Source organism: Gorilla gorilla, chromosome 1 (genome assembly GCF_029281585.2).
Source record: "Gorilla gorilla gorilla isolate KB3781 chromosome 1, NHGRI_mGorGor1-v2.1_pri, whole genome shotgun sequence".
NCBI lineage: Eukaryota > Metazoa > Chordata > Mammalia > Primates > Hominidae > Gorilla > Gorilla gorilla.
In genome coordinates this window covers 54,272,303-54,287,276 of record NC_073224.2, presented here as the reverse complement: position 1 = coordinate 54,287,276, position 14,974 = coordinate 54,272,303, and the positions used below count along the sequence as shown (strand labels likewise).

The following is a 14,974-nucleotide window of genomic DNA, read 5'->3' as shown; positions in this document are numbered from 1 at the left end:
CGTGATGATAGTAGTTCTGGTCATGGTAGTAGCAGCAAACGTGTGCCAGGTTCTATTCTAAGTGCCTTACATGGGTTTGCATTTAATCTTCACAACTCTATTAATATATCTGTATATATCTATTACAACTGCTCATATCTTCATTGTATAAGAAACTTGGGTATAGAGTGCTTAAATAATTTATCCACAATCACCTACCAAGTAAGTTGAGAAGCCATGGTACAAACCCAGGCAGTATGATTTTTATGCCAGGGTACTTTATCACTACACTATACCTGTCAAAAGACAGTTTAGGTCTTTTATTATTATTTATTGTGACTTTTAAAATATTCACTGGTGATTTGCTGGATGTTTTGCACAACTTCCTTTTTCTTTTTCTTTTCTTTTCTTTTTTTTTTGAAACAGGGTCTCACTCTGTCACCCTGGGCTAGAGTGCAGTGGTGCAATCATGGCTCACTGCAGCCTTGACTTCCTGGGCTCAAGCAATTCTCCCAAAACAACTTCTTGAGGCAGAATTTGTCCATTTATAGTGTGTGAAGGGGCAGTATAAACTTTAGTGACAAAGTACAAAGTGTATCTTTGAAGTCATGCTTAATTCTCTGTAATCAATTATTTGAATGCCACTGATTGTGTAATCTCAATATCATAACAAATACAAAGAAAAATTCTTCCTGCCCTCTAGGAAACATAGTAGATAGAGATGGTAATAAGAGGACTTTGGCATCTGAATTCCTTCCCATGCTACTAAACTGTGAGTGTTAGCCTGGTTTTTTCCGGATGCCAGAAGGCGAGGGGATAGATGAGAAGCCATGGCTTCCATTATTTTTATTTCTGTTTTGTGAGACTGTATCTGTCTTCTTTGCATAGCAATGAAGAATCCTGTAGCATTCAGATTCATGGATGGCTGCAATGCTTCTCAGAAAAATCAAGGAGTGTGGAGTGAGGGCTTGCTCTACATATAGGGGTCAGCAATATTTTTCTATAAAGGGTCAGATAGTGATTATTTTGCCCTTTGCAGGCCATGTTGTCTCTGTTGCAGTTACTAAACTCTGCTCTGTGATTCCAGTAAAACTTTATTTACAAAAATGTTGCAGGCCAGATTTGGCCCAAGATCATAGTTTGCTGACCAGCTGGTCTAGATTTTAGAAAGTGTTACAGAAGGACTTAGTCTCTACTGAAAACGTAGTACGTCCTCAACGCAGCTATAAGTTAGGCACATTACTTCTGTAATCTTTGGAATGCCCATCTGAGATAAAGAAAAATGAATGAAAATGTTCCTTCAAAAACATTTACAGTTCAAGTACTAGAATTTATGGGTTTTGTTTTTATATATTTTTTCTTAAATAGTAAAACTCTCATATATTGACACAGGTTACAGAATAATATGTGTGATATTCATAGTATATAATTTTTATAGTTTTATAGTTTATAAAAAACTATAGTTTGTATAGTATATATTTACATACAATCTGGACTTATATGCAGTAAAATAAAAATGAGATTATCTCCATGTGGTGGAATTTTAGTTGATTTTTGTTTTCATATTTTTGTCTGTTTTTTCCCCCTGGGAAAAAAAGCAGTGTGATTTCACATGTGTGATTTCAGATATTTAAGATTCCAAGTCAGGTAAAACATTCCTGATCTTACCTACCAGGTTTTTATGAGCTCTGTTTCTCTCATTCAAAAAAAGTCTCTAGAGTAGGCAGTAGGATAAGGGAGCCCTTTTTCTATCACTGTGCCTTCTGTCCTGTATGCAAAGAAGAGATAAAGATCAAGAATTCAGTATAATGGTGATACTGTATGTTTTGCAGGTAGAAATAACATGTGAGTAGGTTTGCTGGTAATCTAGACAGAACTTCATGGGAAGTTAGTTCTCACCAATTCCAGTATCTGGACTACAGCTTTAGTTTTGGGACTTAATTTTTTTAGTTCACTCAGAGGCGAGGAATATATTAAGGAAATATGCAAACCTACCAAACTATAGTATATTGACACACGTATTGGAATTCCAATTTACTAATTTACCTTGAGGGAAAAAATATGAGTATTAAAAACATTGCCTGGTTGGGGACTTCTGCTTCAGTCTGTGGCATATTTTGTTTATGTAAAATCTTCCACTGAGAATAACTAGAAAAAACTGGATAAATATAAGAAAAAAGTTTTTGAAGGTACTTGAGAGTTACGAAGCAAGTGAGAACTTGAGGGATCAAGATCCTGGAGAGAAGGAAACCTTAAAAGGGTAAACCCAACATTTGGCTCTACTTTTCCCCTTGAGGTATTTGCTGATTAGTAAAGCAGTGGCTATGAGCCTGAGAAACTGAACAAGATTTTCGTAGTCTCATGGGACTCAGGGAATGATTGGAGTTCAGAAAGAGAGCCTAGTGGATACCCCAGACTTTGATTTAGAACCACTGAAGGGCTACATTCTAAGGGCTTACCAGAAATAGACCAGCCCTTGAAAAGACTGAAGCCTAGCTTCCAATCAGCTCAGTCTCAAAGTGGATTAAGGTACTTTGCCTTAGTCTCCTGGTTCTTAAAATGTGGTCCCCAGACCAGCAGTGTCATCTGAACTAATTAGAAATGCAGATTACCAAACCCCTACACCAGACCTGCTGAATCAGGACCTCTGGTGGTGTGGTACTCAGAAATTTGTATTGCATAAGCCCTCAAAGTGGTTCTGATACAAGTGAAAGTTTAAGAACCACTTCCTTAGCCTAACTGCCAGGGGGAAAAAATATCCTCTCTGAAGGGTAGCAACAACAATCATGAGTTATCACTCACTACATTTTTTTATTGAATATGCCTGATGTTATTTTAAAAATTATCATACATACCAAGAAATAAGAGTTACCAAAAGACCAAAAGAAAAAATAGACAATAGGAACAGGTCCAGATACTGATATTATCAGACATGGACTTTAAAATAATTGTGATTAATATGTTCCAGGAAGTAGATAAGAAGTAGAGATTTTCACCAGAGAACTGCAGTCTGTTAAAAACAATCAAGTGGAAATTCTAGAAACAAAAAATCACTGAAATCAAGAAACTCAGTTGGTGAGTTTGCAGTAGTAGACCAGCTAAAGAAATGATTAGTGAACTGAAAGATTGGACAGTAGAAAATATCCAGAATGAAGCACAGAGAGATAAAAGGATGGAAAATGCAGAAAAAGCATGATAAATCAGTAGAACATGGCCAGTAAGGTCTAACATAAATGATTGGAGTCCCAAGAGAAGACAGAAACTAGCTTCATTTTTCACAGAACACCGTTTTTACTTCAAAGCATTACTGATGGTCAAACAATGATTATTCACACCTGAGTAATTTGGCAGACATTTTCTTGAAAATAAAGTCAACCCATTGAGTATTTGTTGCCAATTAAAAATTTAAACTTTCAAGCAGAAATTAAAATTTTAGAAAACTTATATGCCACCGTGAGTAATATTATTGACAGCTTCCCAATACTTAAAGACTGTTCTAAGATCAAAGGTGATATTAAATAATTTATTTTTACTATTATTATATAATGTAGTATGTCAATATTGGGAAGATCTGCTTAATGCAGCAATATTTTACAAATGCACCAATATTTTACAAATGACTAATGAAGATATGTTACAAAATCATGCATGACTAAGAAGATTCTTTGAAAGTACAAGATAGACCAAAGGATTTCAATGTAACAGAATATGAAAAATCTATTAATATGTTTTAGAGCAGTGTTCCCCAACCTTTTTGGCACCAGGGACTGGTTTCGTGGAAGACAATTTTTCCACAGACTGGTGGGGGCATGGGGTGTGGGGGACGGTGATGGTTTTGGGTAAAACTGTTCTGCAGATCATCAGGCATTAGTTAGATTCTCATAAGGCATGCACAACCTAGATTCCTGGCATGGGCAGCTCACAATAGGGTTCACGTCCCTATGAGAATCTAATGCCGTGGCTGATCTGACAGAGGGCAGAGCTCAGGCATCAATGCTCACTTGCTCACCTCCTGCTGTATAACGTGGTTCCTAACAGGCCACAGATCAGTACTGGTCTGCAGCCCGGGGGTTGGGGACCCCTGTTTTAGAGTACACATTGTAACTAACCACCACTTGTGTTGGTGTAGCATCAAAGAAAAATATCTCCCGATTATCTGAGAAAGCTATCACAATACTCCTCGCTTTTCCAACTATGTATCTGTGCAAGACTAGATAGTCTTTATATATTTTAACCAAAACAATATATTGACTGCATAAACAGATAAGAGGATCCCACTGTCTTCTATTAAGCCAACATTAAAGAAATTTATGAAAATGTAAAACAATGCCACTCTTCTAATTTTTTGTTTTGGAAGATATAGTTTTTTTAATAAAAAATAATATTGATGTTAAAATGTATTAGGGCTATTATTTTCTTTTTTATTTTAAAATTTATTTGACACATAACTACATATTTATAGAGGTACAGTTTGATGTTTTGATGCATATCTGTGTTGTATAATGATCTAATCAGAGTAGTTAGTATATTCATCATCCATGCATTTATCATTTCCTTGTGGTAAGAACATTCAAAAGCATCTCTTTTACCTATTTTGTAATATACAATATTTTACTTTTAACCATAGTCACCTTACTCTGCAATAGAACATCAGAATTTATTCCCCCTGTCTAATTATAACTTTGAACCATAAACCAACCTCTCCCCATCCTTCTCTCACCTCTTCCCTCCCCAGTCTCTGGTAACCACTGTTCTACTCTCTGATTTTATGATATCAACTCCCCCCACCTTTTTTTAGATTGCACATATTAGTGAGATCACGCAGTATTTTTTTTTTCTGTGTCTGGCTTATTTCACTTAACCTGATATCCTCCAGGTTCATCTGTGTTGTTGCAAATGACAAGATTTTATTCTTTTTTTTTAATGGATGGATACTGTTCCATTCTGGATATACACATTTTCTTTACCCATTCTTCCATTTTTGAGGACTCAGTTTCATATTTTTGTTAACGTAAATAGTGCTGCCATAAACACAGTAATGCAGATAACTCTTCAATATACTAATTTCCTTTCCTTTGGATGTGTACACAGTAGTGGGATTGCTGAATCATATGGTAGTTCTATTTTTACGTTTTAAAGGAACCTCCATACTGTTTTCCACAATGGCGGTACTAGCTTACAGTCCCACCAACTTGTGTAAGTGTTCCCCTTTTCTTCACATCCCTGCCAAAACTGGTTTTCTTTTGTCTTTTTGATAATGGTCATTCTAAGTGGTGTGAAATGGTACCTATTGTGGTTTTGATTTTCATTTCCGTGATGGTTTGTGATGTTGACCATTTTTTCATATACTCATTAGCCATTTGTATGACTTCTTTTGAGAAGTAAATGTCTGTTAAGGTCTTTTGCCCATTTTTAAAATCAGGTTTTTGTTTTTTTGTTTTGTTTGCTGCTAAGTTCCTTATATATTCTGGATATTAACTCCTTGTCAGATGTATAGTTTGCAAATTTTCTTTCCCATCCTTTAGGTTGTCTGTTTACTCTGTTTAATAGTTTCCTTTGCTATGCAAAAGCTTTTTAGTTTGTTGCAATCTCATTTGTCCATTTTTGCTTTTGTTTCCTATGCTTTTGAAGTCTTATTTAAAATATCCTAGCTTAGCCCAATGTCATGAAGCATTTCTCCTATGTTATCTTCTAGGTAGTTCCATAGTTTTGGGTTTCCATGTTAAGTCTCTAATCTACTTTGAATTGATTCTTGTATGTGGTGAGAGGTAGGGATTTACTCTCATTCTTCTGCATGTGGATGTCCCACTTTCCCAGCAGCATTTATTGAAGAAACAGTTTCTCCCCTAATGTGTGTTCTTGGCACCTTTGTCAAAAATCAGTTGGCTTTAGGTGTGTCAATTTATTTCTGGGCTTTCTATTCTGTTCCATTGGTCTACGTGTCTGTTTTATGCCAGTACCATTCTGTTTTTGTTATATACATTTGTAGTATATTTTTAAGTTATGTAGTGTGATGCTTCCAGCTTTCCACTCAGAATTGCTTTGGCTATTCATTTTTTTTTTCTGGTTTCATATGAATTTTAGAATTTTGTTTTATTTCTATGAAGAACACCTTTTTTTTTTTTTTTTTTTTGACATGGAGTCTTGCTCTGTCGCCCAGGCCAGAATGCAGTAGGCGCAATCTTGGCTAAGATATTAACAAGAAATTACAAAAATAGAGAACTGGAAAGATAAACCTATGGAAGAGCTTCTAAGAGAAGCCCAAAAAGTATATGTAAAAAGAGAGAAAGACTGACAGAGGGAACAGAGGAAGTCTGTGCCCAAAATCCCAGTGAATAGTTTGGCGGGAACGACGGTTACAGAACGGGTGACTCAGGATGACTCAGGTCAGAGCAGGTGACCAGGGGTAACTCAGGACAGAGCAGGTGATAGAGGCTAGAAGGGGGTTGTTTACTGAAGCTAGAGGCAAGAGGGTGAAGAGAACCAGGAAGTTAAGCTTTAAAATGGAGAATAGAGAATAAGAGAGCTGAATATACTGGCATACTGATTCTTTGAAGAGAAACTTGGAGTTCACTACATTTAACACCTACTGTTATAGTATTGCAGTCTATCTCTCCCTTTACCTCTAATAATATTTGCTTTATATATCTGGGCGCTCTGGTCTTGGATGGATGTATGTATTTATAGTTTTTATATCCTCTTGCTTAATTGTACCCTTTATCAATGTCTAATGACCTTCTTTGTCTTCTTTTACAGTTTTTGACTTAAAGTCTGTTTTATCTGACGTGGTTACTCCTACTCACTTGGTTTCCATTTGCATGGAATATCTTTTTCCCTCCCTTTACTTTTAGTCTATGTTTGTCTTTAATGGTTAGGTGAGTTTGTTTTAGGCAGTATATAGTTGGGTCTTGTTTTTAATCCGTTCAGCCACTCTATATCTTTTAATTGGATAATTTAATCCATTTATATTTAAGGCTATTATTGATAAAGAAGGTCTTACTCCTGCTATTTTGTAAATTTTTTTTTCTGGTGGTTTTATAGATCCTTCGTTCCTTTCTTCCTCTTTTATTTACTTCTGTGGTTTGGTGGTTTTCTGTAGTGCTGAGCTTTGTTTCCTTCCTCTTTCTTGTTTGTGCCTCTGCAGTAATTTCTTTCTTTCTTTGTGGCTACCATGGGGCTAACATTAAAAGTCTTATAATAGAATGTTTTAAGCTGATAGCAACTTAACTTTGGTTGCATTAAAATACTCTAGACTTCTCTCTTTTGTTTCTGTAATTTACTTTTTTACCTATGATTGTATTCCTTAGCTACTAATTGTAACTGTCACGGGTTTTGACCATTTTGACTTTAAACCTTCGTACTAGAGGACTGAGAGACTTACATAGCACCATTAAATCACTGGGCTAGTCTGAATTTGATTTATGAATTTACCTCTATTGGTGAGTTTTATACTTTTACATCTTTTCATGAAAATAATTATAATCTTTTATTTCCAGTTATACCATTCTCTTAAGTATTTCTTGTAAGGCTAGTCTAGTGGTGATGGATTTTTCTCAGCTTTTGCTTGTCTGGGAAGGTCTTTATTTTTCCTTCATTGGTGGATGATAGCTCTGCTGGATATAGTATTCTTGGCTGACAGGTTTATTTTTTTCCCCCAAACACTTTGAATATATCATCTCATTCTCTCCTGGCCTACAGGATTTCTCCTGAGAAATCCAGGGGTACAGGGCTGCTGCTTGACCAACTATCAGGCCAAGCGTGGGTACAGCAGGGCCACACAACTCTGCAGTGGTCTGTCTTTGGGGCAGGGCTGCTGCTAGACTGGCTGTCAGGCACAGTGGTGTGTGGCCACAGCAGGGCTGGGTGGTTCTGCAGCGGTCTGAGGGATGGAACCACGGTAGAACTGGTTGTTGGGCTGGATGTGGGTGTGCATAGGTTCAGCTGGCCAGCTAGCTGTGCAGTGCAGGTATGTACCGGTAAGGGGACTGGCCAGCAGTTAGGCAGTTTCCCCCCTGTGCAGGTTTGGCTGTTCCTGGGGTTGGGAGGGTAGTGTGCCACATGGGTTCAAGTGCAGAGGTCTCAGTTGTTGCATCTGGCTAGGCTTCAGGCAGCTAGGATTGTAGTGCTACAGGCGCCTGTGTGAACATGGTAGAGTGATGGCAGGGCTACAGGAATGGAGAAAGTCCATTCCTGTACTGGACTACAGGGAAGGGCACATTCTAGTAGTAGGTTCAGTTTCAAGATGGTGCTGAGTAGCAGCAGCTTAGGATGTGAGGGTGGGGGGCAGGGGGTGCTCAAGTTGAGCTCCTACTCTAGGCAAAGTTAACTGTATGAACTCTACTCTCCAAACTGGATTCAGGGCCTGTGAGGACAGAGGGACTCTCCTATAGCAAGAATTTCTGGCATTTGTGGTAGCAGTGGGGATCACTGGTGATCTCCAGCTTACGTTTTTCCCTTAAGAAGCCCCCTCTGGCTCCAGGCTGATCCTGGTAGGGGAGACAGTGTGGCAGAAGCAGAATACCTTGCTCCCCTCTCTATGGTGCTGCCCTGGACTTTTGTCTTCCACAGGGATTTTGCTGTTCCCCTGGTGCTCTCCTGAGTACTTCTTTGGTCATTTTAATTGAAATATCGTTGTTTATTCATTGTTTTGGTCCCTTTTTGTGGAGAGGATGGGCTTTAGGTAACTCAATTTGGCCATCCTGCTGACATCACTCCATCTTATCTAGGGCTATTTTAATATTATTATTATTGTTATTATTATTTGAGACAAGGTCTGGCTCTGTCAACCAGGCTGAAGTGCAGTGGTATATTCTCAGCTCACTACAACCTCTGCCACCCAGGCTCAAGCCGTCCTCCCATCTCAGCCTCATGAGTAGGTGGGACTACAGGCACGTGCCACTACGCCCGGCTAATTTTTGTATTTTTTGAAGAGACGAGGTTTTGCCATGTTGCCCAGGCTGGTCTCAAACTCCTGGGCTCAAGCCAGCTACCCGCCTGGGCCTCCCAAAGTGTTGGGATTACAGGCATGAGCTACTGCTCCTGGCTGCTATTATTTTTAAATAAATTAATAAATACATTTTTTAATTTTTAAATTTTAATTTCTAGTAAGATAAATATTAATCCCCATATAAACAAAAGCTCTCTGGGGTTCTCAATAATTTTAAAAAATATTAAAGGATCTTGAGACCAAAACAACTTGAGAACCACTGCTCTAGATATTAAAATAACAAATATATTCTAAGGGTATTGTTAACAACTTTATGCCACTAAATGTGATAATATAGACAAAATAGAAAATTTCTTAAAAAACAATTACCAAAACAGAAAATTTGAATAAGCCTAACTCTATTAAAGAAATGAACCCTTTATTTAAAACTTTCCCATAGGGGCTGGGCACAGTGGCTCACACCTATAAACCAGCACTCTGGGAAGTCGAGGTGGGAGGATTGCTTGAGCTCAGGAGTTCAAGATCAGCCTAGGCAACATAGCGAAACCTCATCTCTACTAAAAATAAAAAAAAGTTAGCCGGGTGTAGTGGCGTGCACCTGTAGTCCCAGCTACTTGCAAAGGCTAAGGCGGGAAAATCGCCTGAGTCCAGGAAATCAAGGCTGCAGTCAGCTATGATCACGCCACTGTACTCCAGCATGGGCAACGAAATAAGACTCTGTCTCAAAAATAAAAAACAAAACCTTCCCACAAGGAACACTGTAAACCCAGATGACTTGATTGGTGAACTCTTCCAATCATTTAAGGAGGAAAAACCCAAATCTTACACAAATTCTTACAGAAATAGACATGTAGAGAACACTCGCAGTTCATATATCCTTAATTCACAAAGCTGACCAGCATATTACAAGAAGGGAAAATTATAAGCCAATTTCTTTCATGAATGTGGTAGAAATTCTAAACTAAATAATAGTGAATATGTTTAAAAATCTATATAAAAAGATGGTACATCTTGACCAAGTTGAGCTTGTCCCAAGAATTCAGTGTTGCTTTATCATTCAAAAATTATTCAATGTAATTCACCTTCCTGACAGAAAAAAGGAGAAAAGCAATCATCTCAATATATGGGGAAGAATAGCATGTGATAAAGTTCAACATACACTAATGATTAAAAAAAAAACAACAACGAGAAGCTCTCTTAGCCTGTTTTCTATAGGAATAGAAGGGAATTGCTTTAATTTGATGAGTGGTATCTGCATAAATCTTACAACAAACATTACACTTAATGAAAAAATGCTGAAAGCATTCTCTTTGATGGCAGGATTACAGAGAATGAAAACTTACTATCATCACTGCTTTTCAGCATGTCCTAGAGATTCCTAGCCAAAGCATTAAGTCAAGAAAAGAAATAAAAATTGGAAGGATAGGAAAGAAGAAATAAAATTCTCATTTTACAGATGACATGATTCTGTGTGAACAGTAATACATTTACAAACACAATAGTCCCGTTATCCATGGGAGATACATTTCTTTTTTTTCTTTTTTCTTTTTTTTTTTTTGAGACCTAGTTTCACTCTTGTCACCCAGGCTGGAGTGCAGTGGTGCATTCTCAGCTTACTGCAACCTCGGCCTCCAAGTTAAAGTGATTCTCTTGTCTCAGCCTCCTGAGTAGCTGGGATTACAGGTGCCCACCAGCACATCTGGCTAATTTTTGTATTTTTAGTAGAGACAGGGTTCCAGCATGTTGGTCAGGTTGGTCTCCTACTCCTGACCTCAGGTGATCCTCCCACCGTGGCCTCCCAAAGTGCTGGGATTATAGGCGTGACCCACCACACGGTACCTTTCAAGACTTCCAGTGGATGACTGAACCTACAGATAGTACAGAACCCTATATAAATACTATTTTTTCCTATAAATACATATCTACACTGAAGTTTAATTTATAATTAGGCACAGTAAGAGATTAACAATAATACTAATAACTAATAATAAAATAGAACAGTTATAACAAAATGCCAGCATCACTACTCTTGCACTTTGGGGCCATTGTTAAGTAGAATAAGGATTACTTGAACATAAACACCGTGATATCACAACAGTGCATGATTTGCATCTCAGGAGGGACAGAATGGAACAGCATGAAATTTCACCACGCTATTCAGAACAGTGCACAATTGAAAATGTATGAATTGTTTATTGATGGAAGTTTTCATTTAATATTTTCAGACCACAGTTCACCATGGGCTACTGAAACCACAGAAAGCAAAACCACAGATAAGGGGGAACTACTGTAATGACTTGGATTCTGTAATGTTTGCTGATGGTTGATAGCATTTCTGTCATTTTGACTTTGCTTAAGTTCATTCCTAGAATGTAGAAATCTCTTCAATATGTGGAAACACTTTGTCATTCCTCAAGTATATGCAGCAAAGATCTTGCTTTTGCTATTACTTTTTTTTTTCTGCAGGTCCTATCTGACTCCTGTACGGGATGAGGAAGCAGAGTCTTTACGGAAAGCACGCTCCAGACAAGCTCGGCAGACACGAAGGTCTACTCAAGTGAGTGTGGCTTTTTTTAAAATGTCATTTTGTGTATCTACCCTTCTGTTGGAGGTACAATCAAAACACACTGCAATATCCATGTTCAACTGCTGATTTAAACACACACACACGCACACGGCTTGGTGTGGTGGCTCACACCTGTAATCCCAGCAATTTGGGAGGCCAAGGAGTTGAGACCAGGAGCATTCCTGACTTGAGGTCAGGAGTTCGAGACCAGCCTGGCCAACGTGGTGAAACCTGTCTCTATTAAAAATATGAAAATTAGCCAGGCATGGTGGTGCATGCCTGTAATTTCAGTTACTCGTGAGGATGAGGTGGGAGAATTGCTTGAACCTGGGAGGCAGAAGTTCCAGTGAGCCAAGATTGCGCCACTGCCCTCCTGGGCGACAGAGCGAGACTCCATCTCAAAAAAACAAGACAAAGCAAAACACACACATGAAAATGACTGCCCTATTCCAGCCAGTCTTAAAAGCTTTCATTGTGTTGAATCTTATACTACATAGAACCAAATGAATTTACAGCTACATCTACCCATTCTCACCAATATTCCTCCAGGCTTAGAACAGGTTTATCTCTTTTCCTTCACAAGATTAATTATTCCACTTGTGCTTAAAGACCTTAAGAATCCCTATACATCCCTATATCCCTACTACATTTTAAGAATCCCTAAGGGAAAAGAGTTTGGCAATTCCTCAAAATTTTAAACATAGTTACCATTTGACTCAGCAGTTCTACTCAAGAGAAATGAAAACTTATGTTCATATAAAAACTTGTATATAGGTGTTTGTAATAGTATTATTCATAATAGCCAAAAAGTAAAAATAAGCCAAATGTCTATTAACTAATGAATGGGCAAACCAAATGTGATAAATCCATGCTATTTGGCAATAAAAAGAAATGAAGTACTGATACATGTTACAACATGGATGAACCTTAAGAAAACATTATGCTAAGTGAAAGAAGCCAGACACAAAACACTCCATATATTATATGATTCCATTTATATGAAATGTCCCAAATAGGCAAATCCAAAGAGACAGAAATTAGATTAGTGCCAGGGCTGGGGGGAAGGCAGAATGGTGAGTATGTGGTTTCTTTTTGGGGTGATGAAAATTATGAAATTAGATGTGGTGATAATTTTATAACTCTGTGAATAAACTAAAAACCAAGAAATTGTATACTTTCAAATGGTGAGTTTTATGATATGAGGATTGTATTTTAATAAAGATGTTACAAAAGGAATCCCTGAGGGAGTCATTGAAGCAGTTTAAGGGAATATGGTATAGTCTACATTATATGTTAGAAAAATCACCCTGCAGATAATTGATGGGAATGGTAGGTAGAGGTATGTTTGCCAAGCCTGGAAGCAAGAAGACTTGATAGGAAGCTGTATTGTAGTCCAAGTTGTATTGTAGTCCCAGGAAATTACAAGGGTATGAAATTAAGTTGTAATGGCAATGAGAATGGAGAGAAGGCTATGAATTTGTTATTGAAAGAAGCAAAGAAAGATGAGCCCATGAAACAGAACAAAAAGAAGCAGCAGGAGCGGTGAAAAGAAAATCAGAAAATAGTAGCAGCATGGAAGTGAATGAAAAGTCCATTTCCAGTGAAAAGGAGAGGTTCCACGGTTTTAAATACTACAGAGGTCAAGTAGCAAATTTTACCACTGGAAAAGAGACATTATATATGGCAGCAAAAACACCCTTGTTGTCTTCCTTGACTCTCCCAAAGTAGGTCATGTATTCTTCCTTTATTTTTACTTGATGATTATTTGTCTGTTTCCTCCATTAGAATGTAACCCCCAAGAGGACCAAGACTGTTTTTTTGTTTTGTTTTATTGTGGTGAAATATACGTAACATAAAACTTACCAGTTTTACCATTTTTAAGTTTACAGTTTAATGGCATTAAGTACATTTACATTGTTGTATAACTATCACCACCATTCATCTCTAGAACTTTCTTCCTCTTCCCAAACTGAAACTCTGTATCCATTAAATAATTACTCCCCATTTCCCTCTGGCAACGCTGCTTCCACTTTCTGTCTATGAACTTGACTATGCTAGGAACCTCAAATAAGTAGAATCATATAGTAGTTGTCCTTTTGTGTCGTATTTTACTTAGCATAGTTATCAAGGTTCATCCATATTATAGCATGTGTCAGAGTTCCTCCCTTTTAAAGGATGAATATTTCAGCCTTTTATGGATACTGCATTTTGTGTATCCATTCATCTGTCAGTAGACATTGGGTTGCTTCCACCTTTTGGCTGTTTAATGCTGCTTTGAGAATGGCTATACAAATATCTCCCTGAAACCCTGCTTTCAATTCTTTTGGGTATATACTGAGAAATGGAATTTGCTGGATCATATGGTAATTCAATTTTTAATTTTCTGAGGAACTGCCATACTGTTTTCCTTAGCGGCTGTACCATTTTATGTTCCCATCAGCAGTGCACAAGGGTTCTAATTTTTCCATATCCTCACCAATATTTTTGTTGTTGTTTTTATGAGATGGAGTTTTGCTCTTGTCACGCAGGCCGGGGTGCAATGGTGTGATCTTGGCTCACTGCAACTTCTGCCTCAGGGTTCAAGCAATTCTCCTGCCTCAGGGTTCAAGCAATTCTCCTGCCTCAGCTTCCCAAGTAGCTAGGATTACAGGCACCGATCGCCACACCTGGCTAATTTTTGTATTTTTAGTAGAGACGGGGTTTCACCATGTTAGCCAGGCTGGTCTTGAACTCCTGACCTCAAGTGATCTACCCACCTTGGCCTTTCAAGGTGCTGAGATTACAGGTGTGAGCCACCATGCCCAGCCTGTTTTTTTTTGGTAATAGCCACCCTAATGGATGTGAAAAAGAAGACTGGCTATACTTTAGCTCATCTTTTCCACCATCATACAGTAAATAAATCAATATATATTTATTGAATAAAAAAATGAGTGGGAAATAAATGATAGGGGAAGATAAATTGCTCTGGAATGATTTCAAGTTTGTTTATGAAGGAATGGGAAAAGATAGGGAAGTTGCTGGAGAGGGGCATAGAATTGAAGGTGGGAGAGACAGGAACATAGAAACGTCTTAGAGGGAAAGATTCAGTAGAGAGGGAGTGAAGGTCCATGTCGAAACTTGAATAGATCTTTGAACTCGTTGAAATGTGTACATAATTTTTGAGGAGATTTTATTAGATTCTCAGTAGTCTTCTTGAGATTCTCAAAGGGACCACCGACTCCCAAAGAAAGTAAAATCTAAGCTTCTTAGCATAGCTTACAAAATCTGTTATGACCTAGCCTCTGCCTGCTTTCCTAAAATCACCTATCCTCATTCTCTCTCTGTCCTCCAACTTTCCTTTTTTTGTTGTGTGCTTCATCTTTGCTAAATTACCTACAGATTCCTAAATCATCCGTGGCCTCTCTTGTTTCTGTATCTTTGTACAAGATCCCTCTACCTATAATGCCTTTTCTCCCTCCCCCTACCCAAGTTCTTTTTACTCT

At 37.9% G+C, this 14,974-nt stretch overlaps 1 protein-coding gene across 11 annotated transcripts in view; it reads left to right on the top strand.

Annotated features, from left to right (window-relative positions):
• Positions 1–14,974, top strand: part of PPP1R12B (protein phosphatase 1 regulatory subunit 12B) — a 237,926-nt gene that overhangs the window by 126,443 nt on the left and 96,509 nt on the right. For all 11 annotated transcript variants that reach the window (XR_008673551.2, XM_019028846.4, XM_019028839.4 and 8 more), the window contains one exon: positions 11,393–11,483. Coding sequence is in view for 9 of the 11 variants with exons in the window: in XM_019028846.4 (XP_018884391.3) it covers positions 11,393–11,483 (91 nt within the window). In the remaining 2 variants the exon portion in view is untranslated. The remainder of the gene's footprint in view (positions 1–11,392; positions 11,484–14,974) is intronic.